General features: G+C 41.2%; 3 protein-coding genes across 3 annotated transcripts; 1 reads left to right on the plus strand and 2 right to left on the minus strand.

Annotated features, from left to right (window-relative positions):
• Positions 1–5,630: 5,630 nt before the first annotated feature.
• Positions 5,631–8,738, minus strand: lrit2 (leucine-rich repeat, immunoglobulin-like and transmembrane domains 2). Its single transcript, XM_030772953.1, has 3 exons — positions 8,629–8,738; positions 7,638–8,419; positions 5,631–6,433 (listed from the first exon to the last, which is right to left on the minus strand). Exons 1-3 carry the CDS (start codon positions 8,736–8,738, stop codon positions 5,631–5,633), a joined length of 1,695 nt encoding a protein of 564 aa, XP_030628813.1.
• A 1,281-nt stretch (positions 8,739–10,019) lies between these two features.
• Positions 10,020–13,119, minus strand: lrit1a (leucine-rich repeat, immunoglobulin-like and transmembrane domains 1a). The gene is made up of 5 exons (XM_030772876.1): positions 12,998–13,119; positions 12,127–12,587; positions 11,440–11,745; positions 10,987–11,155; positions 10,020–10,893 (listed from the first exon to the last, which is right to left on the minus strand). The coding sequence occupies exons 1-5, from the start codon at positions 13,117–13,119 to the stop codon at positions 10,020–10,022; spliced, it is 1,932 nt and encodes a 643-aa protein (XP_030628736.1).
• A 4,654-nt stretch (positions 13,120–17,773) lies between these two features.
• Positions 17,774–21,705, plus strand: rgra (retinal G protein coupled receptor a). Its single transcript, XM_030772821.1, has 7 exons — positions 17,774–17,852; positions 18,172–18,328; positions 18,950–19,071; positions 19,555–19,708; positions 20,098–20,215; positions 21,033–21,146; positions 21,562–21,705. Exons 1-7 carry the CDS (start codon positions 17,774–17,776, stop codon positions 21,703–21,705), a joined length of 888 nt encoding a protein of 295 aa, XP_030628681.1.
• The last annotated feature ends 5,633 nt before the right edge of the window (positions 21,706–27,338 follow it).

Below are 27,338 nucleotides of genomic sequence, written 5' to 3' on the forward strand. Positions count from 1 at the left end.
AATTCTCTTAATATGGTGTTGGGCCACTAGAGCAGTTTCAGTGCACCTTCACGTAGGTTCCACAATGTCCTTGAATTCCACTGGAGTCATAGGACAATATTCCAGCTTGTGAAATTTCATTGCTGGGCGATACGTTGGTGCTCCTCTAGGATCTCCCATAAGTGTCCAGTCGGGTTGAGATCTGGTTACTGGGGTGGCCAGTGCAAATGGTTTTAGAAACCCTTCAGCGACCACTCGAGATCTGTAGATGGGAGCTCTGTCATCCTGGAAGAGACCACTCCCATCAGGACAGAAATGGTTCACAAAGGGATTACGGTGATTGCTCAGAATGGCTTTGTACACATAGGCATTTACTTTGCCCTCTGAGAGGTTTAGTGGATCTAAACCATGGCAGGACCAAATGCGCTCCACACCATAGACCAACAGAGCTGGCAGAATGCTTCACAGTGGCAAACGAGCATTCGGACCTGTCACTCACACATACACTCATCCTGTTGTTAGGCTCATGCTGCAGGATGCATATAAGGCGCATCTACATTTAAAACATACAAGACCAAATCCTTTGAACAATTGTTTAACGAAGTAGATCCTGTATGCACAATCTTATAAAGAATATTTCTCTAGGTTTCACATGTATCTCATGTCATCCATTTTCCATATAAATCATTACACAATCTTAATGCCTACCAAATGCAGAAACATGTGCATAATGAATTTAAAAAAGCGCTTTTGCAGTTAGCCCTGTATAATGCATTAAACACAAATAAATACTTCGGCACATATAAAGCCAAAACCTGATTTTTTTTCTTTTAATATCGAGCCATTGGTCATCGGTGTTGGTTTTGTATGTTATAATGACAACTGGCATACTTCAGATAAATGTTAATATATTTTCTTCAACCAGTATATATTTTGCCATACAAAGGATTAAGGATATTAAGGATTAAGAGAATGCATTTTAGATCAGGTTGAATTCAGCTATTTCTGTGAAGGCAGTCAGTGTATTCACTCCACTTTTTTTTAATCTCTTGTGACACCTCTGATATAATGCATACTATTCTTAAAAATACATCAATCCAGTTCATAATTGAAAATTCCACTACAGTGAAGTGAAAAAGAAAGCACATCCTAATTCAGTTCTGTGGTTTTACATATCTGAGCATTAGTAATAATCATCTGACTTCTAACATTAGACATGTCTAGCTTGAAATAACAGATTTCACTGTTGATAATTGTTTAAAATTGTAGGATCCATGTGGGAAAAATGAAGCACATCCTTAGTGCTTCCATAGGAATTGAGAAGGCAGTTAGCAGCCAGCTGCTGCAAATCAAATGCACTTGATTAGATGATTGACAGGAAGTGCGACCACCTTTATAACAGCAGAACTTTTGGCCACAGTGGTGATCTGGAGCATTCAGGTTTGTGTTAACGCCATGCCAGGGAGAAAAGACACTGATAATGATCTCAGTGAAGCAACTTCTGCTTCTTATCAAGCTGGGAAGGGCCATAAAGTCATTTCCAAACAATTCTGCAATGAGAAGGATTCTTTACAAATAGAGAACATTCCAGACATTTGGTAATCTTCCCGGGAGTGGACATCACAGAAAATTCACCAAAGGTCAGGCTGTGTAATGCTCAGAGAATTCACAACGAACCCAAGAGCTACATCTAGGAAACTGTAGGCCTTGGTTAACGGGTTAAATGTTAAAGTTCATGACACTATGACTGGAAAAAGAGTGAAAAATTATAGCTTTCATGAAGGGTAACCAGAAGAAAGTTACTTCTCTCCGAAAAGAAAAAATATGGCACTCCTTAGGTTTTGCAAAGTTGCATCTGAACAAACTGCAAGATTTCTGGAACAATGTTCTTTTGGACAAACGTGGACAAAAGTAGAGATGTTTGGTTATAAGGCTCAATGCCATATTTGACAAAAAAACCAAAACAAAACACAGTGTATCACCACAAACACCTCATACCAGCTGTCAACCAGGGTGATGATTTGGGTTTGCATTGCCGCCACACTACCTGGTCACCTTGCAGTCATCGAGTCCACTGTTAAGTCCTGTGTTCCAGAGGCAAATGTGAGACTAACAGCTGAAGCTTTGTTGAAATAGGGTTATGCAACAGGACTGTGATCCCGAGTACACCAGCAAATCTACAGCTGAACAGCTAAAAAAAGGAAAGATTCAGGGGTTTTGGGATGGCCACGTCAAAATCCAGACCTCAACCGTACTCAGATGCTGTGGCGGGACTTTGACAGAGCAGTGTATAAATAAATGCCCTCAAACATCAGCGAACTAAACCGTGTTGTGCAAAAGAGAGGGCTAAAATTCCTCTCTAATGATGTGAGAGACTGATAAACTCATACAAAAAGCAACTGTGCTGAGTAATTGATACTCAGGGTTATTCTTCAAGGTAGTTAATCATGAGATGTACTCACTGTTTCCCACATGGCTGCGGCATGGTGGCTTATGTTACGTATTCATATGACATTGTGTTATATATATGACATAGTGGAATCTGTTTTGTGTTGTTTGTCATTGGGTCAGGTTTATGTCAGAGGTTAGAGGTTACATTTACCTCATTTTAGGAGCTGGTAAAGACCTGATACATTAAACCATGCAAATGAAGGAGGGTGTGCTTCGTTTTCTCATCACTGTATGTATATGTGTGTGTGTGTGTGTGTGTGTGTGTGTCTGTGTGTATATTCTTGCACTGATTCAGAACACATAAGCACACACACACACACACACACACATACACACACACACACACACATATGTATGCACATGTCCATACATACTAATCAGATATTGCAGGGAACTAATTCCAATGCAGTGTTCAAGTAGATCACTTCAGCTAGCCTGTACTGTGCAGAACAAAAATTCAGACTGACACTGCGACTGCTTTAGGATATGTATTTGCTTTAGCACAGCCCCCCAGGCACAGTTTAGAAACACTGCTAAAGGTCGCCAACACTCACTGTCAATTTCAGCCGTTTATGAATGAGCAGAAACCAGTGCTACTCCGCAAATTCTTTCTTTTTTGTTTTCAGTTGCTCCTGCATACAAGCCCAACACCCCAGCCCTCAAGAACAATGTCTTACGAGTCCATTCTGAACAGAGACTGTGGAATCAGCATTAGGTGGAGAAAAAAAAAGCACAAACGGGCATGGAATTATGGCATGTGTGTGCGGAGGGGGGGGGGCGAGTGGGATTACCAGGGGTTTTTTAGAGAGGATTACAAAGTTGCAAAGTGTATTGATGCACCAGGATAAAAGAAAGGCACGCCAAACAAACTAAAGATGCATGCAGATTCATTTAGGGCTTTTGCAAAGTTCCCTTCGGAAACCATTTGCTGAGGTCACACACTTTTTTTTTTTTTTTAACATAAAATCATACATGACCTCAGGGGACCATGCATAGATGCTCTCACAAAGTTTATGTGGGATTTATGCTCTAAAAGAAGTCAACAGCCCAGAACACAGAAATACCTTCACATAACAGATAACGACAAACACACAACACAACCACATACCCCCCTCTCCTTTTTAAAATACAGTGTGGTGACTGAGGTCAAATCGGCCAGTGACAGCATCTGTTAGACAAAACCAACTGGTGTTAATACAGAGACGATAATTGACATAACTGCCCCAAAGCAACGGTGCGAATACTCCGTGTCAGGGAAATTACCTCATTAGGCCGTCGTCATGTCGCATGACATTCGACAACGTGACGGTAGGTTTCTAAGCACGTCAGTATATTGGAATACAAAGTAATCCATTATTTTTGACAACACGTCAAACTGAGTACATCCACAGAAAATGACAGATGCACACACAAAGTGTTAAAGCCAGATCTGTTGAAAGCTTAAGGGGGTTTTTGTGGTGGAGATGACCACATTATGTGATTATGTGAGCACTGGTGTGTAGCTATCGCATCAAATGAACAATAACACAACTATCTGAATGACAGTCCGCCATCTGCTAGTGTTGGTCATTACAGATAACCCTAACACACATCTGGTCAGTTCGTTTCTCTCACACACACTCTGCTCGTGGGGAAAAAAAAAAAAACGAAACACACACAACCAGCGTCCCACATCTGCTTAACTGATGCAGAGTGCTAGATTAAGTTTTGTGCAATGAAAAATAGAACACTAAGCCAAACAGAAATGCATTTCAGAAAGCAAACATATACGGAATTGACACAAATCCACCACCAAAATGCACCACATTTTTTTTTAAATTATTATTTATTTTATTACGTTGTGTTATAATTTAACTACTTGAATTTCAAGTAGTTGTATGAACTAAATAGCCACATTACCGGTCAGAAAACCTCCTTAGATTGTCATATCACCATGACTAGGCCAATGTGATGTCATTCGCAGAAAGAGCTTTCTTGTCCTAACCCTGTCCAGCAAACCTGTTTAACAGTGAAGGAAATCAATGAGACCAAACATGTCGTTTTGGTCGGTTCATCCATGGGTTCACAGCGTTAAAGACCTTTTTTTCAAGTCTAGAGTCTGCACACTGGTAAATTTAAACATTGTTTTTATTTCTCAGTGAGGGAAAGAGGCAACGAACAGACAGGGGTAACGGAATAGGTAAATTCCAAGCATAGCTTTAGCTGTGCTTTAGAAAAGTGTTTTCAAGCATTTCAAAGAACTTAACAACATATCCTTGTTGAACACAATATTAAGAAAGACCATGACAGACTCACTTCGGATGAAACATTAATTTGTTTAATTCCTGGTGTGGTAGTTCTATTAACAGCCTTACCAGCACCATACATTTATAATGTATTCCAATTTGCCAGTAAATGAGAAAAGATTAAAACAATCAAACAGTAAAAGATGTATAAAGTACTGACATCGTGTGGGTCATGCAGACCTCTACCCTTCTGAAGAGGTTTGAACAGGTATATGGTACAGCATTTTAATTTGGTTTTAGACTACAGCACTCATACTGTACAGTAAAACCATTGCATAATAAAACAATGACGGGCTATTCCAGTTTAATAAACACATGGGGACATACACGCCAAGGCATTTAACAATCAAACAAATGGGTCTCGACCAGAAAACATCGCGCACGAATTCATTCACAATAAAATCAAACCTCCCCTCCCCCCTTTTTCAGAAAAACGGGTAGTAATTTTAAATCTATGAGCACGTCACCATACATCTGCACACTGAGCTCAGTGCTGTTTTTTTCTTTCCCCTCCCCACAGATGTTTCCATAAAACACAATATAGATATTGAAGATCATTTGGATGGCTCAACATTATGTAACATGTGAACATGAGGGGGAAAACAGCATTGACTTTCTGATCGCTTGCATCCAATCATCAATGTATCGCCTGCAGCATTATTTCCATATGTTTCTGCTGTCTTTTGTGTTCAAGAACAATTACCAGAGTAAAAATGATTCATCAGTCAGATGTTATGACTAGACGCAATCTCATCTTTTCCAGCAGCGTACGTATTAATTAATGGATTTGCTCTTTGCTGGTGGATCAACTTCACAGCTTTTGAACGTTCAAGGAGGATGATTTTCACAGTGTAATTAAAACTGAAAACCGCCTGGGCTCTCCCTTGAGTATTAATCATCTTAGAGAGATGACGGTCAGTAGAGTTCAGCTCTAGGCTTGCGGTCAGCTTTGGCCTTTTGAACTCTGTCATCCGATCGCCTTCTGGCTTTACGGTCCTCGCTGGACTCTTTGCAAAGGCCCTCGTCACTGGCCGCCTGGAGACTGTCGAACGTGCCCTGTCTTTCGTCGGGCCTGCTTAAGTGCTGCGACCGCCTCCGGTTCTTCCACATCTCCGAGCAGCGGTCGAAGCAGTTAAACTTCATGTCGGTGGTGCAGGCGTACATGCCAGCCGGCACGGCCAACACCATGGCGCACACGATGACGACGATGTGAACGAGCTTTTCCCTCTGCTCCCTCTCGCTGATGGCGCTGCCAGTCACAAAGATGATGCACTGCCCGCTTCTGGGCGCTTGATTCTTCAGCGTCACGCAGATTTCGTACTTCGTGGCCGGCCTGAGGTCCGTGACCGAGTAGGTGTTGATTCCCGGGCCGATGTAGATCAGCTCCTTCTTAGCCGCGTCGTACGGTCCGAAGTGGACGGTGAACCAGGTCTCGGCCGGTTTCTCAAGCGCGGCGTACCAGTCGATTGAGATGCCGTAGATGGTCTGCTTGGCGATCCGGATGTCGATGTAGACGTTTTCGTCGGCGGCCGCTGGAGGGAAGGCTGGAGAGAGAGGCATCCCCTCATTCGGAGCTTTGACGTCCACGAGAACGCTGACGGAGGTGTTGCCGATGAAGTTGTTGGCAGTGCAGGTGTAGACCCCACGGTCGGCCAGATGAATAGATGGAATGATGAGCTGAGACTTGATTGTGTCCTCATCCACGTGGATCTGAGTCTCTGAGGATATCAGTCAAAACAGAGTTATTAATATTCCGACACATGGCATTTCGAGGGGAGGTTCACCGCTTCTGGCATATGGGCTTATTATAATTCTACCTCAATGTTTGTCAGTACATCAGATGCTTTCTCGATCAAACAATTTTTCAGATTTTTTGCTTTTTCTTTCCCAAAAACACTTTTTTTTTGTATTAAAAAAATGCATACTGGCATGATTTATTAGGACTCTATCTATCAGAAAGATGGTCGGATGATCTGATTATTAAAAAGACCTATTAGGAAATCTATTAGCAATGGGTTTTGAGTGATGTGTATTCACACTTTTTTCTTACAGGAGACAGAACAAGGGAGCATCTTTTATCACTGCTCTAAGACAGAATAAGGATTGTACCATTTTTCACCAAGTCAGTCACACACTCATACACTTACTGATTATTAAAATGTAAAACACAGAATACATTGGTCAATATTGTTCCACAGAAATAACACCCCCCCCCCAAAAAAAAACATACTGACAATGTAAATACCAAGAATGAAAGTGGGGCCATGTGCATACAAGGGTCAACTTCCCTTGTGAAGTGATGACAGCTCTTTTCATTGTCAATAAGTGGAGTTATCATTGCTGCAGGTGACATGGGTTCAAAATATGACATTTCAAATGGCTATCAGGACACTGAAATGTATGCTTGCTTTTCAAAGGACACTTAATACCCTCCTGCTGTTACAATTATAATTCATAGAATGGACAATATTTTGAAAACTGATAAAGGATTTGACGTTTAGGGGAGATGCTACTAAGACACTGCAATTATATATCGTACTGTGTACAACGAGAACAAAAACATAAGTGGGATATTAAGCTGTTCATCAAGTTTTTTTAAAAAATGTCCGGCTTCCTTGTAGCTAACACTGAGAGCTGTTCTGACTTCATCGTGGTGCATAGTCAACTGTGCGTAATGCTAGTGTACATGTCCCATGAGTGGCAGTGTAACAAGTGACTATTAAAGTTAAAGGCACGTGTTCCAAGCCAAGATTCGTGCACTAGGCTTAACGGTTTACCCTAATGGTGTTTACTTTGATGCGTAGCTTAGACACATTCTGTGAACGATACTGCAATGTACACAGCAACGTTAATCACTTAATTTGCAGGAAAACATATCAGGCTAAATATAAAGAAAACGCATGTTTTCTGCATGAACCTTACCATGGAATCCTCTTAGTATCTTAAGAGCATATGTCCACCAGACAGCAGGCTCGGGTCTGGCCATAGCTAAGCAAGAAAGAGTGATATTTTCACCCGACGCCGCGGTGACGTTGGTGACAGGGGCAGTAGCCACGGGTTTCGCGCACGGTTCCAAATCCACTTCGTGGAAAAACTTGCCTTCTCTGAACTTTGGGCCGGAACATGACAAATACGAGTTCATGAGGATGACAGGAGGACTTAACGATGTGACGAATTCAACGAAACCTTTCAGGCGACAGTCACAAATCCAAGGATTTTCATGTAACGCCAAAACTACATTTGGTCTGTATGTCTCTCGCTCTTCGTTTTGAACGACTGCTTGATACAAAGGCCAGTTCCAGAAAACATCCTTAGATATCACTGTGAGCTGATTGAACGACAGGTCTAAATAAGTAAGATTTGGCAAGAATTTCAACGCGTACTCAGGTATAACGTCTAAGAGGTTGTGCTTCAGATCCAGGACTTTTAGGGCAGGCGTGTCCTCGAAAGCTGTCCATGGTATTGAACGGAGTTTGTTCCCCTGTAGTCTGAGTTCCGTCAGATTAGTCAAACCCTCTAAAAACTTTATATTGACGATGGTGATGTCGTTGAAATTTAACCAGAGATTTTCCAGTGCTTTGTTCCGTGAAAACGCAGCCCCGGGTATTTCACTAAAATGTGATTTCTCTATGCGGATTTTTGTAAACTCTTCGGGGATCATTTCTTGGATCCCATTTAACGTAGTCTCCATGCACAGAAGTGACCTGGAAAGACAAAGAGAAGTATCTGACAAACTGAATCCGAAACTATTGACGTCAGAGGGTTGTACGATGATGTAAAATGTTGTATGTGAGTTTGATAATTGCTGTTTGGGCCCCGATCTACAGCAGGAACCCTGTTCAGCACCTTCGCCCACTGATAACGGCTAGTATTATATAGGCCTACGCTACTCGAATAAAAAAGTACGGCTTACCTCCCATAACGGTCGGTCGTGCACGTGCACTCAGGCAAACACTGTGAAAAAATCTGACTCACAAACACAACCAGTAAGCTTATGAAAAATGCGATACAGAGGGTATCCATTGTCCCTTAAAATTCACGACCTGCACAGACTTTAAACAAGACATGTATACCGGTGAAGTTCAAGAAAGCCTATTAACAGTAATCCCTGACGTACTTCCTAATGCAGTGGATGACACCTTAGGGTTGGAAACACCACAACAAACAAACGGTTTGTGGTCTCACTGCTATTTCTGTTCCAGCTTCCAGCTGTTGTCTGCTGTCAGTATAACTACAACCAGTACAACTACCGGCACCTTTACCACTGCTATATTATGGCAAGAACCCACTACTACCACAAAGGCGTGTTTTCCTTTTCGTCTTACCACGAGCAGTAGCCTATTTGCAGCAGTAAGCAGAAGATGTGTCTTTTATACATATATAATACATGTATAATCATGGTCCGTTGAACTGATTAGTATATAACGAACTAAGTCACAAAAATAAATATAGGTTGTTATAGTTACAGGCTGAATCCTTTCCCCTGTGGTTGGGTCCTTTGTAATTCACTTACACCTGAGTTCTATTCTCAAACCTGGACCTGGAAAAGCATACAAAGAACATGAGTTACACCTCTATGCTTATAATATAAAATCTTTTATTTTCATGTGGTGAAACTTCACAGAAATGTTGAGGAAATAAAGGATGTGACGTAGGGACAGATCAGTGGGACAAGTCACACACATTAAAAACATGAAGATATAATATAATATTCAATACCGATGAGAAAGACATTTGTGGAAACCTTAACAGTTTTCATCATACAGCATCATTTTTCAATCTGTTGACAAAATATGTACAGTTTAAATCTCTTTGTTGGAATTAAAGAGTTCAACCAAAGGACAATTCAGAGACTTACTTACAATTCATGTACATATTGTTTATAAAAGTAAAGCAAAATAATAATTAAAATATGTCAGGACATGTATAGACATTGACTTGAGTTTTTCATTCATTTCTTTAGTTTCCCTTTGTGCAATACTTTCAGAGCAGTGTCTGTGTAGGGGATAAGGTATATTTTTGTGCGTATTCCCATAATTGCTCAGCCACCGCCGAACCACTAGCCGAATGGCTTAGTCTTGAAACCAAGTCCATATTCTTATTAACAACAGAGCAACAAGAATAAAGGGGGGGTGGAGCTTCTCCCTTTCTCTTGTGCCTCTCGTTACTAATGTAGAGCATCCTTAGGCGCCTTTATGGGCGCCCTCCCAGGCGGTACTGTTGGTGCAGGCTATGTGCACTCAAGTACTGAGGCTGGGAATGGAAACTGAGGCTAGGTGGCGGGACAGTGGCTGAGGGGAATTGTCAGCAGAAGTATTCGTTCGGTTGTCCCTCAATTTTAGCCGTGGACTCCGAGTCCAAGCTGGACCTGGCTGAAAGCAGTCTGTTGGACTCCTCTGGGTTCAGTCTGGTCAGATACTCCCCCTCTAAGCCTTTGGCTTTGGTGCCAGGGGAGAGAGTCTCAAACGTGACATATGAATCCTGAATGTTTTTCGAGTTTTTGCCCAGAAATTTCTGGATTTTTCTTTTAAGCGCCCCGCAGCAGACGATCACCGTCAGGGGCACGGCGATCACGCAGGCCACCGTGATTACAACCACATTAATGAGCTTTTGGGTCCCATTAGCGCTAGCTGCCGCATCTGTTGAGAAGATTACACACTGCTCCTTTTTGGGGATCAGGCCCTTGACGCACACACAGGCAATGTATTTGGTTTTTGGAACCAGGCCCTCAATGATGATCCTGTTGTTGCCAGGACTGACATTAATCCTCCGCATGTCCCTCTCCCCAAACACGGCATAGAGGACGCTGAACGCCGTGGTGTTCTTGGCTTTAGGGGCTCTCCAGTTCAGGCAGACGGTGTAGTCCGTGTCCCCTATCACTTTGACCGAGCGAACCACCCTGTCGGGGTCTTGCTGCAGCGAGGACGTGTTGGCCGCGAGGTTGCTCAGATTGGTTTTCTCCAGGTCCAGAAGACCGTCGGTCGTTTGCGCGTTTGTTCCGCTGTCTGCAGTGCCGTACCCCACAGAATCTGGGTAGGGGCCAGTGTATGCCAGTGGTGCAAGAGGGGGTGTGGCAGGGGTTGTTGCAGGGGTGACATATCTGGCAACCAGTTTTTCCTGATAGGCTGCCTTAACAAGGGGGTTTGGCTTCTTCCCTTTAACATTCTTTACATTGCTACCATCACTAGTGCTCTTATCATTACCACTAGTGCTACTGCTGCTGCTGGTATTACTGCTACTGCTCTCACTGCTGCTACTGCCGCTGCTTGTAGATTGATTCTCTGCCTTTGGAGAGTCAGTAATGATCAAAGAAATGACCGCCTCTGCACTTCCAGCATAATTTGTGGCTTTACAGATGTACTTCCCAGAGTCGCGGAAGGAGACCGCCGGAACACTCAGAATAGACCAAACGATTCCCTCCTTGGAATTCTCTTGCTGAACTGTGAAATGAGAGGACACACAAAATAACAAACTGATTGATCAACAAATGTCAAGACTGGGCTGAGTGCGTCGTAAAGGCGTCAGTGCTAAATTCAGTGTAAATTCAGTGCAAATTAGTTTACACAGTTTTACTCTCACTAAAGTGGGACCGTGTGAGGCAGCCAGTGTTGTGTCATTCGGTGCGACGGCATGCGCCCCACGCTAGCTCTTTATGTAATTATCGTGCATTAGTACATGCATCAGGCTAATGCGTCTTATCAGGCCGCGGGTTGTGCTGACTCACCTGTCCCGTTCAGCGGTTTCCCATCTGCCCTTCTCCAGGCCAGCTCAGGGATAGGGACCCCGATGGTGCCGCAGCGCAGGAGCACGTTATTGCCCACTGCGCTCCTGACGCGGGCCACGGCCGTGTGGACTCTCGGTCCCTGGCATCGCCTAACCTCTGCGTCGCTAAACAAGACTCCTGACAGACTCTCGGGTTCAGCACACCTCAACCTGGTGTCGATAAAGGCCACCGACAGAGACGGAGCTTTCTGGAACTGGACCAGGTCGTACAGCCGACAGTCACAAAGCCAAGGGTTGTCATGCAGACCTTGGGAACAAGACCAGAATGCATTTTTAAATCCTATGATGCTATTGATGGCTTAATTATTGATGGCTCATGTTCTTGTCCATTAAACAAATATGAATTATGACACAACTGTGCTAAATCATTTTTAGTTTTGAATGCAATGTCAGTTTTTATTACACTATAGTATGCATGGTATTATTCTTTATTATACTAATACTAATAATACTACTACTACTAATAGTAATAATTATAATAATAATAATAATAATAATAATAATAATAATAATAGTTATTATTATTATTATTATTATTATTATTATTATTATTATTTAACACGCTGCAGCTTCTATTGTCATGCGAACATTAAAGCGTTACAAATGGATTATTCGGAAAGACATTTACCAAGGATCATTTTTGAACCCTCTGTGCCTTGGACAGGTTTAACCGCTAACCATGTAGTAAGCAGCTCTGACGGCATCGTTAGAAGGTTGTTGCTGGATAGGTCCAAATATGTCAAGTTTTTAATGTACAGTGTAGCCTCAGATGGGATAGAGGAGAGCTGGTTGTTGTGCAGGTCTAGCAGTCTCAGACTAGGCATGTCCACAACCGATTCCCATGGAAACGAAGTAAGTGCATTGCCATCCAGTCGCAGCTCTTCCAAGTTGTACAAGCCGCGGAAACTGTCGGCGTTCAGTGAGGACAAAACATTAAAAGACATCCACAGAAATTCCAGATTGGAGAGGTAGTTAAAAGCTTCGCTCGGGATCCTTTTGATCGCGGTTTTCTCTATTCTCAGTTTGGAGGTGTCGACAGGGAAGCTCGCAGGTACCACAGAGATTTCAGGGTCATTACAAATGACGCTCCTGTAACAAAATATGAGCGTGAAAGACAGATGTCATGACAAATGGCACACACCCTGCGATATTGTCGATATGAAGAAAATTCTTTCCTTCAGCACTTTAAAACAGCAATGAACCATGCTATTTTTGAAGCGAGAGGAGTCAAATAATAAGCTGAAAATAGCTCATGGGCAAGAAATCACAGCTAGATGGTACAAAGTTGTTACGCTTTACAAATCTGTACGGCACTGGAACAACATTAAAATACGATCAATTAAAAGTTAGTAAATATGACAGAATTCAAATGTTATTCCTGTGAAAACTACTGATTACTATCCAAAAATGGGGCATCTGTATGTTCACAAGAGAATAAGTTATTCCCAAAATCCCATTAAATTGTTTGGAAAATTACAATATGTAAATGTTCAACTCACCTCGCGCGAGAGCCATCACTCAGATTATGATAAAAGCAGCTGCACTGAGATGGACAAGAGCTCCGCACGAGAGGAAACGCACTCGGCGCCAGCAAGACACCCCAAAGAATGGCAAACATCATTTTGCCCCCAGCTCTCCGACCGACACCCCCACGGATTCTACTTGTAATTGAGAATACCTGCTCTCGCAATTTATCGAGAAATCAGCAACATAGCATCGTCTCTCTGCCTCGATGTCCCATAGTGATCTGACTGCCACGAGTCCCTCAGATAAAAAGGATAGACAAGGATTACTGAAAAGACACGCGTTATTTTCATTTGGATGCGTATTGAATCCGATAGGCTTGACGTGGTTGAAAATACTTCCGAATTGGTCATGATGCAGGCTGCTGTCTGTTTGCTTTTTTTTTTCTCTCTCCTTCTTTTTTTTTTCACCCACCACAAGCTGTGGGCATTTCAGCCGTGTCCTAAATTGAGCTGTTGATTCCAATGCATAACTTACTCCACAAGGTGGCCGCTGAATATAGTGTGATGAATTTCTGAGTTAATTGTACGAAAGTTCCGTCAATCTTCTCCCACTCAGTTATTCATGCAGTACAGGGTCAGAATTGTCATATTTTATGAACTGACTCTTAAACTTTAGTCTTCTGTCAGTCTTTAACCGGAGACGTGGCAGTATTATTCTAACTTTCACTGATTTCACTGGGAATTTGCACTTGAAGATTTTTTCCTCCCGATGATGTATCTGGAGCTCATATGATAATTATAATAGTAAGATTTACAGTGTTGTTTTCAATGTTTTGCAGACTTTTGATTATCTGTTGCAACAGAGAAGGATTCCAGATAGTATTTCAAAAATAAAACAAACATTTCTCGATTGGCATGGCTACAGTTTTTCAGCGCTCGTGTTGAAATAATATTTACATCAGCAAAACACAGAAAAGTTAACACAGGCACTGAAGACCGAAGCAGTTTTGTTGCAAAACACACTAAATCACTCAAAACCTTAAACAGCTGGCTTGTAAGCAAAAGAGAAAAAAAACAGTGTGCACCACTTATCTGCTGATGAACACATCGTTGCACACAGTCACTCTGGAATGGTAGGAAAAAATATCAGAGCATTTTGTCTTCAGAACAACATGCATCTTCAGTGTATGAAGTCTTGAAGCAAGGGCTGGGTGTTGATGCAGAACTAGGAATTAAATATTTCATTAATTAATTTACCAATTGCAGAACCACAGATAAAACATGCCACATCATTTTTACAAGAAAGTCTATCTGTCACTGATAGACTGACTGAGTGATTGACCGGTCGATAGATTGACTGGTTGATTGATTGACTGACTGACTGACTGATTGAGGCAATGCTAATTTTTTTTTTATATATAAATATTATCCTTTTGAGTGGTTTATGTTTTGGTGTTGACAGATCCACACATGTATTGAGCACAAAACAGCTGTTGCTATGTCCAGTGCCATAATTAAAAACACTCCATTTGGTGATTTGTACAGACATTTTGTACAGACTTTTGCAAAAATGAGTTTAGCATAAAGAATTGTGTGTACCAGTATGAGACAAGATTTTTGAATGAAAACAACAATACATAATTTGCCATGTGAAAAAAAGCTGCTGGTTTACATATTTAGATTTTATAGTTGTCATCATGAGGCTTCAGTCATGTATCAAATAGAAGAAAAACAACTGTGTGACTGAGGAAAGACTCAGGGTAAGATTAGGCGGGATCATTTGTCAGGTCTTGGATGCTATGATAGGCAGTAAGGATGTCACTCTGCCATAAGCCAACCAGTTTAGCTTCCTGTGTCACGTACATGTCCAAACTGAGTGATAAGAGAAATGTACACACAGAGTGAGCCATGGCGAATGTATCCAGAATAAACTCTTTAGTGTGTGTCCCTTTAGTGCTAAAGACCGACAAATGTATCATATGTTTTCACTGATTAAAAACTCAGCTTAAATCATTTAGCTGAAAATAACTTCCAGAGACAAAAGAACTGTTTGTAATACAGTTAATACCATCCAGTAAAGCAGAGAGCAGTACAGCCCTAAGGTAATAGGATGTTATTTTTCCTCTCCACCCATCTGCATGAACAAAGAGAGCCGTGCCAATGATAATAGTGATATTTGATACAGGTGGCACATGGCATCGTTATTTACCAAATCTAGGTTTACACTTCAGCCATTTCAACTGTGGCCCGAACATCACAGGGGTAATGAGATGTAAATAAAGACTGCTGTTAATGCTTTGTGTTCGTTTAAGAGTTTTGTTGTTTTCCCAGCAAAGTCTCAAAAAAAAAAAAAAAAAAGCTGCAGAATCACACACAAGCCAGCTCAGTATGACTTGCTGAAAATGGCTAAGTTGATGACTTCACAAAGCTTTGAGCTGAGAGCTAAAATTACACCTCAGTTATTCAGGTCACGCCGTTCCTTACCGTGTACTGTTATATCCCCTAACATTACAGACACGTGTGTCTGGTTTAACTTTAATCATACATGCAGTAATTCTGTAAAGGTTTTTGTTTGTTAGTTTTTGTTCTGTTTGACCGCACTGAAGTCTACCGCACACGCCTTTGCCTGAACATGGTGAAGACCCAGTATTCCACTCCAATAAGCTCTCTGTACCTGTCAGCCCTCATATTACCAACAAAGTCTACTTACTGTATAGAACGTTCCGGTTTATTGTGGAAACCTGCAGAATGTACAAACTAAAGCACTTGTTGATGAAGAAACATGGAGGGTCCCTATAATGCGAGTAGAAGTTAATCTTATTTTCTGTGGCAAAAAAAAAGAAAGAAATAAAACCCCAAAGCCCTCTTTTTTTTTTTTTTTTTTTTTTTTTTGGAACGTATTTCATGTATATACTACGAGTGTGCTATAAAGAATGAGTGCACATGAAAAACTGCATGAGCTACTGTGCTTGACAAAGGGAAGGGTTTTCCCCAGATGAAATTAGTTCCATTTAACTTCTAAATGAAAAACAGGTGGTTTGGAACATTTAATAAATGATTATGCAGTGGAAAGAGCTGAACTGAACTACAGCTGGTAATTACTGTTAGGTACTCGGGGTATACTTGCTGGTGCTTTGCTTCTTTATGTAGACGACACATGAAATGTCACATTCATTACTCACAGAAGCATTGCAGGTCATCTCAGGACAAAAGAACGTCTGACTTACTTTTAACACAACTTCATGTCCTCAGTCTTGTCACTGTTCTAATGACTGTCTCCTATGTATTCCAAGAGCAACAGTATAGAGAGAAGTTCTGCACATACATGACTAATTGAATCATTAAACTCTATGAAACTTGTTATAACTTCTTAGTCCACTTCAGAGAAAGTGCAGTGTATCATAGTAACACATCCATTCAGCCAAGATGGGGGGGGGGGGGTCGTAATCAAGATCATGAAAACGATACCCAAGTGCTAAGAATATAAAAAGGCTGATATTCAGCTGATAAAGCACTTCTCTCTGATTTTCCACTTTTCTTATACATCTATATGATATTTCTCAACGCTCACAATCTCATAATCTCGTAGCAGAAGCAGAGTTCTCCAAACAATATGAGCCTTTGTTTTCTCCTCTGGATGGAATGAAAAGCCTCCAGTTCAGATTGTGCAATTTTAAATGCTCCTTTTTAACAGTGGATCATATAGTTTTCTTAGAGTCCCGTATAGATTTTTTGTTGATCTGTCTTTTTGCGGTGTATTAAAATATTAAGAATTCGTATTTTCTCTTGATTTAAAACACGCCCTGATAATGAGCAATAAACTTTCATGTTCTATTTTTATTTTGTTATCAAATAAGCACTGTAGGGGGAAAACTTCGTAAAGTTGGTATTTATGACATCAGTGGCTCTGCTGTGCCAAATACTTGGTGATTTGTGGAAAATTAGGTCAGTATTCCAGATTTGCTCCATGGTCCAAAATAAAATCCTACGCCTGATTTTTGTTTTAAAACTTAATAACTGAACCAACGTCATTCGTAGATTAAGGCTGTTAACAGTATCACTGCACAGCAAATCATTTCACACACGTTTTGAAATGTTCCATGTCTGCCTATGTTTACTGTAACATTACGGTACCAGAAGGCAACACCGTATCGCTGATTACAATCACCCGTGTTCTACACTGCGTCTCCTCTTCATACTCTCTATCAAGCCTAAATGAGAGAGAGAGAGAGAGAGATTCATGACAAATCTATGATTTATATGTCACGCGTTTCCCACATATGACGCCTGGTCGACTTTCTGTCATAACTGTGTACGTGAAAAGTAAAATTGTTCTTTCATTTTGATAATACAGCGCCTTCACGCCAGAACTAAGTTGCGAGATGAGTCTGAATGGTATATGTCAAAGTCAGTGCTCGGGCACCTGTTGGACAGCGGACGGGTAGCAAAAAGAAAAAAAAAACTCATTCTCAAGTGCAGAGTCAGTCCTATGTCCTCGCAGGCTCTCGCGAAACGGTAGTCAGCTTCGGATACAAAAGACTTGTTGTGTAATCAAAGAGCGCTTTACTGTCGCATTGTGTAAATACGTATTAAGGGGCAATGCTTGGTGTTGTTATGTTCATTAACACATTCTTCTGCGGATTGGGGCGAAGAGCGAGAGCTTTACATAATTACGTGCATGCTTTTTCACGTGAAATGGCCCTTTAAAAGAAGGCTTCGTTTGATCACACTAGGGCACATCAAGAACGAGCGCACTGGGAAGAGTGGTCTGTGATTTCTGCACAGTTTTGTGTCAAAATCGCTTTCAAAATGGTTACTTCCTATCCTTTACCGGAGGGATTCTCTGACTTCGATGTGTTCTCCTTGGGGTCTTGTCTTCTCGTGGAGGGTAAGAGATTCCTTAATAATGGAATTCGTTTTAAAAGATTCAGTCATTCTCACGATCGAGCTAGATAGGTAGGTTACTCCCTTTGAATGAGGATGCTTCTAGTGCAGTTTACTCCGGGGAGTGATGTATTCCGTTCTCGTTTCAACGTGACATGAAACGGAGTAACGGTTTGGTAGATTTTGTGCTATTTACAAATGAAACGTGGTCCAATGTTGCATAACTGTCCTGTGCCGTCCGTTTGCAAGCAGACCTGGTGCTTTTGTCTATTTATGGAAACGCGCTCTGAATATTTGTATTGTGTTTGATGTTTCCCCCGAAGGTCTCCTTGGATTTTTCCTGAATGCTGTCACGGTTGTTGCTTTCCTTAAAATACGAGAATTACGGACCCCAAGTAATTTCCTTGTGTTTAGTTTGGCTTTGGCTGATATGGGAATTTCTATGAATGCCACCGTTGCCGCATTTTCAAGCTTTCTGAGGTGAGCGTCCGGTTTTTTTTTCTTTTTCTTTGCATCCTTTGGACCTGGGTTATACCGGATTGTTACGCCAGGATAACCCTATTGTGAATACAATGATCAGTAGCACGCAAAGAATAAAGAATAGTGTTTTTTTTTTTATCTTGCACCCACGACAGTCTATTATAATTATCTACACTGTTTCAACAATGGATTACACTTTGCCAATTTCTCATTTGGAACCTGAGGTCAGAGGTTAGATAGATTGAAAGGGCACAGTGAGGGAGAATGATGGGGACTCAGCACTCTTCTCCATTATGAAATCTGGACGCACTGTTTAGAAACAGTCTGCAGTGGATGCCACAGGGGGGAGGGGTTAATACTCCTGCCGAGAGAATCACTGCCTGTATTCTGTTTGTAGGCTGTTGTAGGCTGCAGCTCTTAAGTTCACCAGTTTACTTTTTACAAGAGTGAAAAGGATGTAAAGGTCTATAAAGGGTCAATGATTTCACACCATATTGATGCTTATCTATCTCTTAAGCTGTTATGTGTGAAATTAGATAGAGGAAGGATAGAAGATGCTGAGTATGTTGAGGGTATGAGAGATACATTAACCCTCATATGTTGTGTAAATTGATGTTTCAGATACTGGCCTTATGGATCAGATGGGTGCCAGACCCATGGTTTCCAGGGCTTCGTGACTGCTTTGGCCAGTATCCACTTCATTGCCGCCATAGCCTGGGACAGATATCACCAGTACTGCACCAGTAAGTGACCAGACCAGGGACAGGCTTTCAGTAAAACCTATCTCTCCCTCTCACAAACCGTCAGCTGTATGAGATTATCTTTGAAAGAGATTATCTTTGGCCCACCCAGAACCAAAAGGGACCACCCTGTCACACCTCTTATACTAAAGGGTCTCTATGAATGGCTATTACACTTAATCGGGTTCAGTTCAGATGCTGTCAGTCACGACAGTCGTCTGGGTCAAGTTGTATTCATCCCTCGAATGTAAAATATCGGACTCAGCCGAGCTGACTTTTCAACAACAAAAAAAAGGCTCTTGTGATTTGATATTGTTTGTAATTATTGTGAAGAAATTATGGAGTAGTGTATTTATAAACAATCCACCGCCCATCCAGATCTAAAGGAGGTTAAACATAGGGAGCGAAGACATGCTGCTTTCCAGTATAGTCCTTTGTTGTTTAAAAACACCTGTAGACACAATCTGTCTTCTGTGTCACGTGAAGGAACGAAGCTGCAGTGGAGCACGGCCATCACCTTGGTGATCTTCATCTGGCTGTTCACTGCCTTCTGGTCAGCAATGCCTCTGATTGGCTGGGGAGAGTATGACTACGAACCTCTGAGGACCTGCTGCACTCTGGACTACAGCAAGGGCGACAGGCAAGTCAGAGCACTCGCCTCAGCCAGCGTGCTTGTCTGAGCCCCGGATTACGGACCCGGTGGCTTAATCATGTGACCATCAGTGTGTGTGTGTGTGTGTGTGTGTGTGTCTGAGCTTACTGAAGTATTTACAACCACTCTCTTCAATTCAGTGGGACTACACACACACACACACAGATACAACACTGAGTCATGCAGTACAAATATAAAGCCACACACATAATAAGGACCCAGACAGCCGTGTGGGCTGTTTGTTTTCTGTTCTATTTTTTTTCTTCTTTTTTTTTGCCATTTGTTTTGGGGGGGGTGTTTTCTTTTCTTTTTTGATGTATTACACACTCTACATCATTTGACAAATAACGTTACGTGTTTTTCACCGTTCGTCGCAGGAACTACGTGTCCTACTTGATCCCTATGTCCATCTTCAACATGGCCATCCAGGTGTTTGTGGTGCTGTCCTCCTACCAGGCCATCGACAAGAAGTTCAAGAAAACAGGCCAGGCCAAGGTGAGCAGCTCTCAGCCCCCGGCAGCAGCAGCGTCAGTTTAGCGTGTCCAGACAGTGGGCATCAACACATGGCCAATGTGGATTTCCTCCTCTGGAGGTTGCATAAGCCTCATTATTCACGGTTGGTGGGCAGGGCCGAGAGACCTTGTGCCTTGGAGCACAACAACATCTAAACCGCAGAAACACTGGGCTCTTCTCTGGAGCAGAGCTATTACATAACCGTCAAAACACAGCACAGAGTCACACACACACACACACACACAGAGGCACAGACACACGCACACACACCCCAGTACCTCTGCCCAGTGATCAACCGCAACCTCCCTGCCCTCTGCCAGCGTCACTGCTCACGTGAACCCCATTCACTGTGAAGAGCTATTAGACCAGTTTAATAGGCTGGTTGTAGTAGATGAACTATCGTTTTATTGTGGTTGGTGATGCAGTAAACGTTTTAAGCAGGAAATTAAAAAAAGAATGGATGAGTGGTGCTTAAAATTCTTTTATGAGCTTGCAGGAATGCGATTTCCATCCTTTCATGCGGTTCTACAGGCAAATCTCATTACCTTCAGCAGTACATGGCAGTACATTTTATTTTTGGTGGAAGGTTCGATGTTTTGGTTTATTAGAGATCATTATGACATTGTAAGTAAGCTCCGTAGTATGACTTAACTTGATCTACATCCATAACATGTGACATGAAAGACATGAATTAGAGCCCTGTGACCAACGTCACTTTGGGGTTTTTTTTGTTTGTCTGTTTGTTTGTTTGGGTTTTTTATTCATTCATTTATAAATTTTTTTTAATCTCTACACGCAGTTCAACTGCAGCACCCCACTGAAGACCATGCTGCTCTGTTGGGGACCCTATGGAATTCTGGCTTTCTATGCCGCCGTGGAGAACGCCAACCTGGTTTCTCCCAAACTGAGAATGGTAACTGAACCTTTGACAAGTGTTTGCCATCAAAGCTGTGCAGCTGAACAAAACATTGACCAGCGGCTGACATGTCAATTGTTTTAATCAGCTTATACGTTCTTTTTGGCAAAGGAATGTGCAGGAAAGTAGATTATTTGAATCGTGATTCGTTTGTAAGCCCCTCATGTGAATAACTTTGGTCTACACGTAGTCAGTATTGGCGTACATTTATCAAACTGCACCGTGCATGACTTGACGTGAACACATTCCACAGACGCGGGTCTGGTAAATGCTCACAGCTTTGACACAGGTGTAAGAGCCTGAATGAGATTGAGATGAGACTTGAGATGATTACTAGACTTAATGTGAAAGAAGAGCTATACTGTTTGTTTATCCTAAACGTGTTCCTGTTTTTTTCATCTTTTTTTTGTAGATGGCTCCCATTCTGGCCAAGACTTCTCCCACCTTCAACGTGTTTGTTTACGCCCTGGGTAACGAGAACTACAGGGGCGGCATCTGGCAGTTCCTCACAGGGCAGAAGATCGAAACACCTCAAATTGAAAACAAGTCCAAATAAACTAAACATTCGATAATCACACATTATGTCCTCGGTAGTTTGTGAACAGGTATGACGTTCCCACGCTGAATGTCCATGTGTTGTAATTCCTGCCTTTGTCTGCTCAGTTTTTAGCTGCTGTGTGATGCTGTTCTATAGTAGGAGTGTTGTGTGTGTGTAAAGTGCTTGTGATTGGTAGGGCAGGTCTGTCATGTTTAATACAGGCCACTTCAATGAGGTTTTGAAGTGGCTAAATGCATTTTGAATGGCACACTGACACAGCTCTGCAGAAGTGCTCCCAGTAGATAAACTGTCCATAAACACAGGCCTGACTCTGGTGTCATTTAAAGTGGGATGCTCTCCAACAGCTCTATGTTACACAGTTAGGCCAATATCTCTTTTCAGCGTGTTAGTGTACCACAATGAACAGTGAACACTGTTTATCGGTTAGGATTCGAAAACCCGATGACTGTTTGTTTGAATGTAGAAGGAAGAACAAAGCACAAAACTGACATGCAAGGTATAATCTGAATGTCATTTTAGCCTGTTTAATCCAGATTATGCTATACATTAGAATATATACTAGAAATCTATATGAAAGGACTGTTTATTTCCCGGTGGAGTCCATATGGCGTTCTTAAGGATCTGTTCCTTGTTTGTTCAGAGATAAAGTCCATGAGTGAGCTTCAAGGCAGAATGGGGAGGAAAGGGGGGTGACATATTCTAATCCCACAAACAAAGGTGCTTTTCATGAAAACACATTCCTCTTGGTACTCCAGATTAGCAGAGAGGATGAGATTATGCATAAGACGTACCATGAATTAGATGTGCTTTCAGGCCCCATATCCAGTTTTACACAGCATGTCTCCCACAACTTAGGTCAACACATTGTAGTGTTTTTAGATGCTGTGATGCCGGTTTAAAAGTATGTTGAACAAATATTCCAGTTAGAACTCTCAGGTAGATCAACATGCTAAAACCATGTCGCTAATGTTTGTAAGGAGCTCAGAAAACGAGCGAGAACCGATCGGATTGGTTTAAATGAAACATCAGCCAATGGGAGACTCTAGGGGGAGGGGCTTAGAGTCTTTCATTTCAACCAAGCCCCGGTATTCCCAAAGGATAGAATACCAGCGATTGGTTCACTAACTTTCGTGAACTTTTCAATGTTATCGAAATCACATTGAAAGCTTATATTAGACCACAAGGTCATAACACACAGGAGAAAGCTGATTATCATATAATCTCTCGAAAGCAGGGTCTCAAATCAGCATAACAAGACATTACATACACGTAAAGCAAAGGACTGCAGAGTAAGATGAGATCAAAAATAAAAAAGATCAAATGATTAAAGGCTATAGAACAAGGTTACGAGATTACTGCAGATTACAAGTTTACTTAAAGATAGATGTTGAATATAACTTTACTCCATGGTTCTCTGTTAGTATTGTCAGATGTCAGTGAATAGAACAGAGGAGTGAGTTCTGGGAAGTGAAAGTAAAAACATTATCTTGATAAATATAAATGGTTGCAAAGAAGTAATAAGACAACATTTGTATTTGAGTCATTCAGGGGTCATTATCATCTTTGAGACATTCTTGCAAATTTAATTACTGCAGGGTAGTTTAAAAACAATCCCACTCAACAATGTGGTTTCAGTCACGCGTATACGGTGAAGAGAGTGCCCTTTTTTATTATTATAAACCAATTACAAATAAAGTCTACATTTAGCTCAACAGAAAAGTTGCATAAAAAAATTACATGTTAGTCCTATCATACAAACTGCTGATTTTGGTCAATCTCACCGTTTAATTAAAAAAAAAAAACATTAGAAGAACATGTGAGCCCAGGACACTGCATATACAGCCAAAGATTAGGATGTTGCAAAACTGGTATAGGATCAAAAGAAAAGAGAGGGTGAGAGTCTAATTTGCCTGTTATACCCAAGTTTTCTGTAGCCACCAGTGAATCTCAGGAGCAATCAGTGATTTTCAGAAGTCAGGAGACAGAGAGAGAAATCCATCATTTTCAGTAGTCAGGAGACAGAGAGAGAAATCTGTAATTTTCAGTAGTCAGAAAACAGCTGGAGAAAGCAGTGATTTTTGATTTGCTTAAAAGGCTTGAGTGATGCAACTTTTCAGCAAAAGCTTCCCTTGTTTTGATCAGGAAATTCATGAGCTTTCAAACATTGTGGGTTTAATAAAACAAAGTTTAGAAAAATCTTTGCATTTACATCTGTATACAACTTACAGGTCTTCAGGATATTACTTTTAAACATGACCCATATAAACTTTCCTCTAAATTTATGGTTCTTTTAAAAAATTGTGACAAGTCATCAGGTGGTGAAATAAAGCCTGTAGAAGCTTTTCTACATTTCTGTAACAGTTTTCCTCAAACAGTCTTTATTTGACATGATAGGGTGTAAAGTAGATTGTTTTGTGTATATGGGTTCATCTGGTTTTGTGACTTTGTAAATTTGTACTCCCTTAGACGGATGTTCTTTTATTTGTGGTCTCAATGCCGATTAACACTGTGAAACTGCGGTATGATATATATCTATGATTACATATAAAGGTTCATATTTAAAGCGTTTAAAGCACACATACCCAAATGGACAGTATGTATGAGTATGTGGATGTATAGACACCTGCTTGTGGAAATGAATGCTTAATCAATGTCTCTAAATTGTTTATGTTGTTCTACTATTGTTTTTAATTGTCTGTGTCTGTATCTATGCTGGAGTGTCTATCACAAGTCTGATGTGTGTTGTATATTTTTTTTCCTGAAGTATCTGCTTAACTACACTCAAAGCCTGAAGTTCGTATGATGCCTTCATAATGACAGTAGATTGTCCCATGCAGTGACAAAGGCAATGATGGTGGACACATGTCTGGTTCTCTGTAATGATGTATCTGAGTGCTCTCTCTTTAGGCCTTAAATTTAGGCTAAGAGGATTTCACAGGACTTCCACTAAAACGTCGTATGCATTCTCAGAAAGACACATTATCCATACGATTCTTTTGAGTGGCCAAATGCCTCCTCTTTTTCAGAGAACGGATTGTTTTAAGCAAGTCGGCACACTGTCCGTCGAATAAAGGTTACAAAGCTGACTAAATGAAGACCATTCTTTTCTGGAGGATCCTCCACTTGCATAACTCGCGCTAGAGCACATTTTTGGCAGTTCAAGCACACACATTATCGTAAAATATAGCCTGTTTCCACATCAGGAAATATCTTTCAAAGAGACCGAATGAGTGAGAGAATAAATGACACACAATGTGGCCATATTCTGCAGTTTGTTTTGACATTACAAAAGGCTGGTTTTGCTTTGTACTGTGAATAGTTAAACGAAGCTTGAGATTCTTGCTACAGAGTCTTATCTGGTTTGTAATTTAGCTTCAAATGACCTGAAAATGAAGTGACCTCAAACTGACCTTGAATTGATTTGAATTTTGCCTTGTAAATACTCAAAGCAACGCCCTAATCAGTTGGTAGATCGAAATTCACAGGCTTGGCTTGTAAAAAGAGACACTGTTTTGAAAAGGTCTTTTTCTGCCTAAACATGAGTTAAGAAATCGTGATGAAATGAGGTGCCGTATCTCGCCTGGTGAGGCGTGTAAGCGTTGAGATAAGATAAACCCTGGGGGATTCTTGACTTTTATCGATGACTGGGAGTCAGAGGAGTCTTTCAGCGGCCACATGTGTGGAAAACACTGAACCACTGTCTCCAGAGCAATTCCCTGTTATCTGCAAAACTGCTCAGCCTAACAGCTTAAAACAACCAGTACAGCGTCATTTTCACAATCACGGCCCTCGGTGACTTCTGTCTGCAACACTATGATACTACGCTGCCTTACAATAGTGTATTGTTGTCTTTGATATAAATAGCCCTTTCTTAACTTCAGCCAGTCACATAAGGATAAGTTATTGCTTTGTTTTTGTTTTGTTTTTGGGTTTGTTTGTTTTTTTCATGCAACTCAGCACTTCACTGGGTTTAATAAGCATGGATATAATTTGTCCGTGCCTAAATGTGACCATTATACACAGCCCAGCCCGTGAAGGCTTGTAAGACAGCAGAACATTTTGATTTCATTGGTTCTTTGTTTGTTTGGCTGACATTATGTAACATTAAGAGATTTTCCCAGGGTGCTGAACTTTGCAGAGGACGTCAGACAGGCATCTGAAAAAAAAAAAAGCCATCCTGCAAAGTCTTGTCTGTGTTCTAACCACAGTGTCTGAGCACCATGGCTCAACTCACAATTTTAGAGTCATGGTGTACTCATGGCACCAGGAGGATGAAAGCATTCTGACTGCATACTTGAGCTGTTTTTATGAAGCCACTGTTGAGTTCCAAGGCTTTGGGGGTGCGTGTATTTCTGACCAGAGAATATTCTCTATTAATCCCAGCTCATTAATGAATACTGCACTCTCTCCATCCAGTCTCTAACAGCAGTTGCTGTCCTATTTGTGATATCACCCAAAGTGGTCGCTGTCATCATAGTTTTTTTTGCAAAACAAACAAACAAACAAACAAACACATGCTGAAATATTTGCAAAACACGTTAAGTCTTGGGTTACTCGATTTTCACGCAACTTTTTCGGAGCACAGTTCAATTGTGTGTGTTATTTCCAAGTCAGTCTGAATATAATAAAGCACTTTTTTTTCTTTTTTTTTTGGACGGAGAAGACGGGATGCTAATGTCAGCCAGCAACTAACGATAAACATTTGATTCTTATTTCTGACCCTAGACAAGGACAGGTCCTTGGATCTCAGAGCGTGGAGTGAGGCTGTATGGAGAAAGCACTGGAAGTCAGCACTGACAAAGCAGGGAAACCTTGTAACTCGATCCATATTTTAATGCGAACCAGCAAACTACGAGCAGACTAAAGCGTAACGAGGCTTCTCTCTCTATCCCTCTTTTTTGTCAGAGTAACAAGCACCCCTGACGAAACTGGGTCCCTCACAGAGATGTCCAATTAACGCAATGTATGTAGTCTAAACTTCAAGTCTCAGAGCTGGAGTTTGAACTGTTAACTGCAGTGTGGGTGAGCACCACTGAGCAATATGACCATATATGGGTTACTGAACTAAGGCGTTTTGTTTATAAAAAGAGAAATGTTAAGAGAGGGAGAGAGGTATTGTTGGTATTTTTGTTTGATATGAGATGAATGTAATCAGGAAGCGCTTTTTGAAACCTGCCAAATCGTCGTCCCAGACGGCCACTAAAAAACACAGAGATTCATTCGGATTTTTTTTAAAGAACAAGAATCTAAAGTCTTGGAATCCAAGTCTCAAAAGTCTAAGATTATATTACGCTTTGATGTCAAATCTCTCGGGGGAGACTACAGTTTTTTCCCATCTCTCTCTCCCACCCCTCTTACAGAAATATTTTGAAGACTTAGACTGGAGAAATCCATGTATTTTTACTTCTCTGTGGATTACAGCTAGTACACCAATGAACATTTTATATGGACCATTTTTTAAGAAGATTACAAAGCAATATGGTGTCAGATGAGGTGAAGTTTAAAGGTGAGAACTAACAAATGCTAAAAATGTACTGGCCTATCTTTCATAAAAATTCATTAAAAACAAGAAGCTCACATAATCATAATTTTTCCCTAATCTCTCATCCTGAAGCACAAACTGTCAACAT

Source organism: Chanos chanos, chromosome 4 (assembly GCF_902362185.1).
Source record: "Chanos chanos chromosome 4, fChaCha1.1, whole genome shotgun sequence".
Taxonomy (NCBI): domain Eukaryota; kingdom Metazoa; phylum Chordata; class Actinopteri; order Gonorynchiformes; family Chanidae; genus Chanos; species Chanos chanos.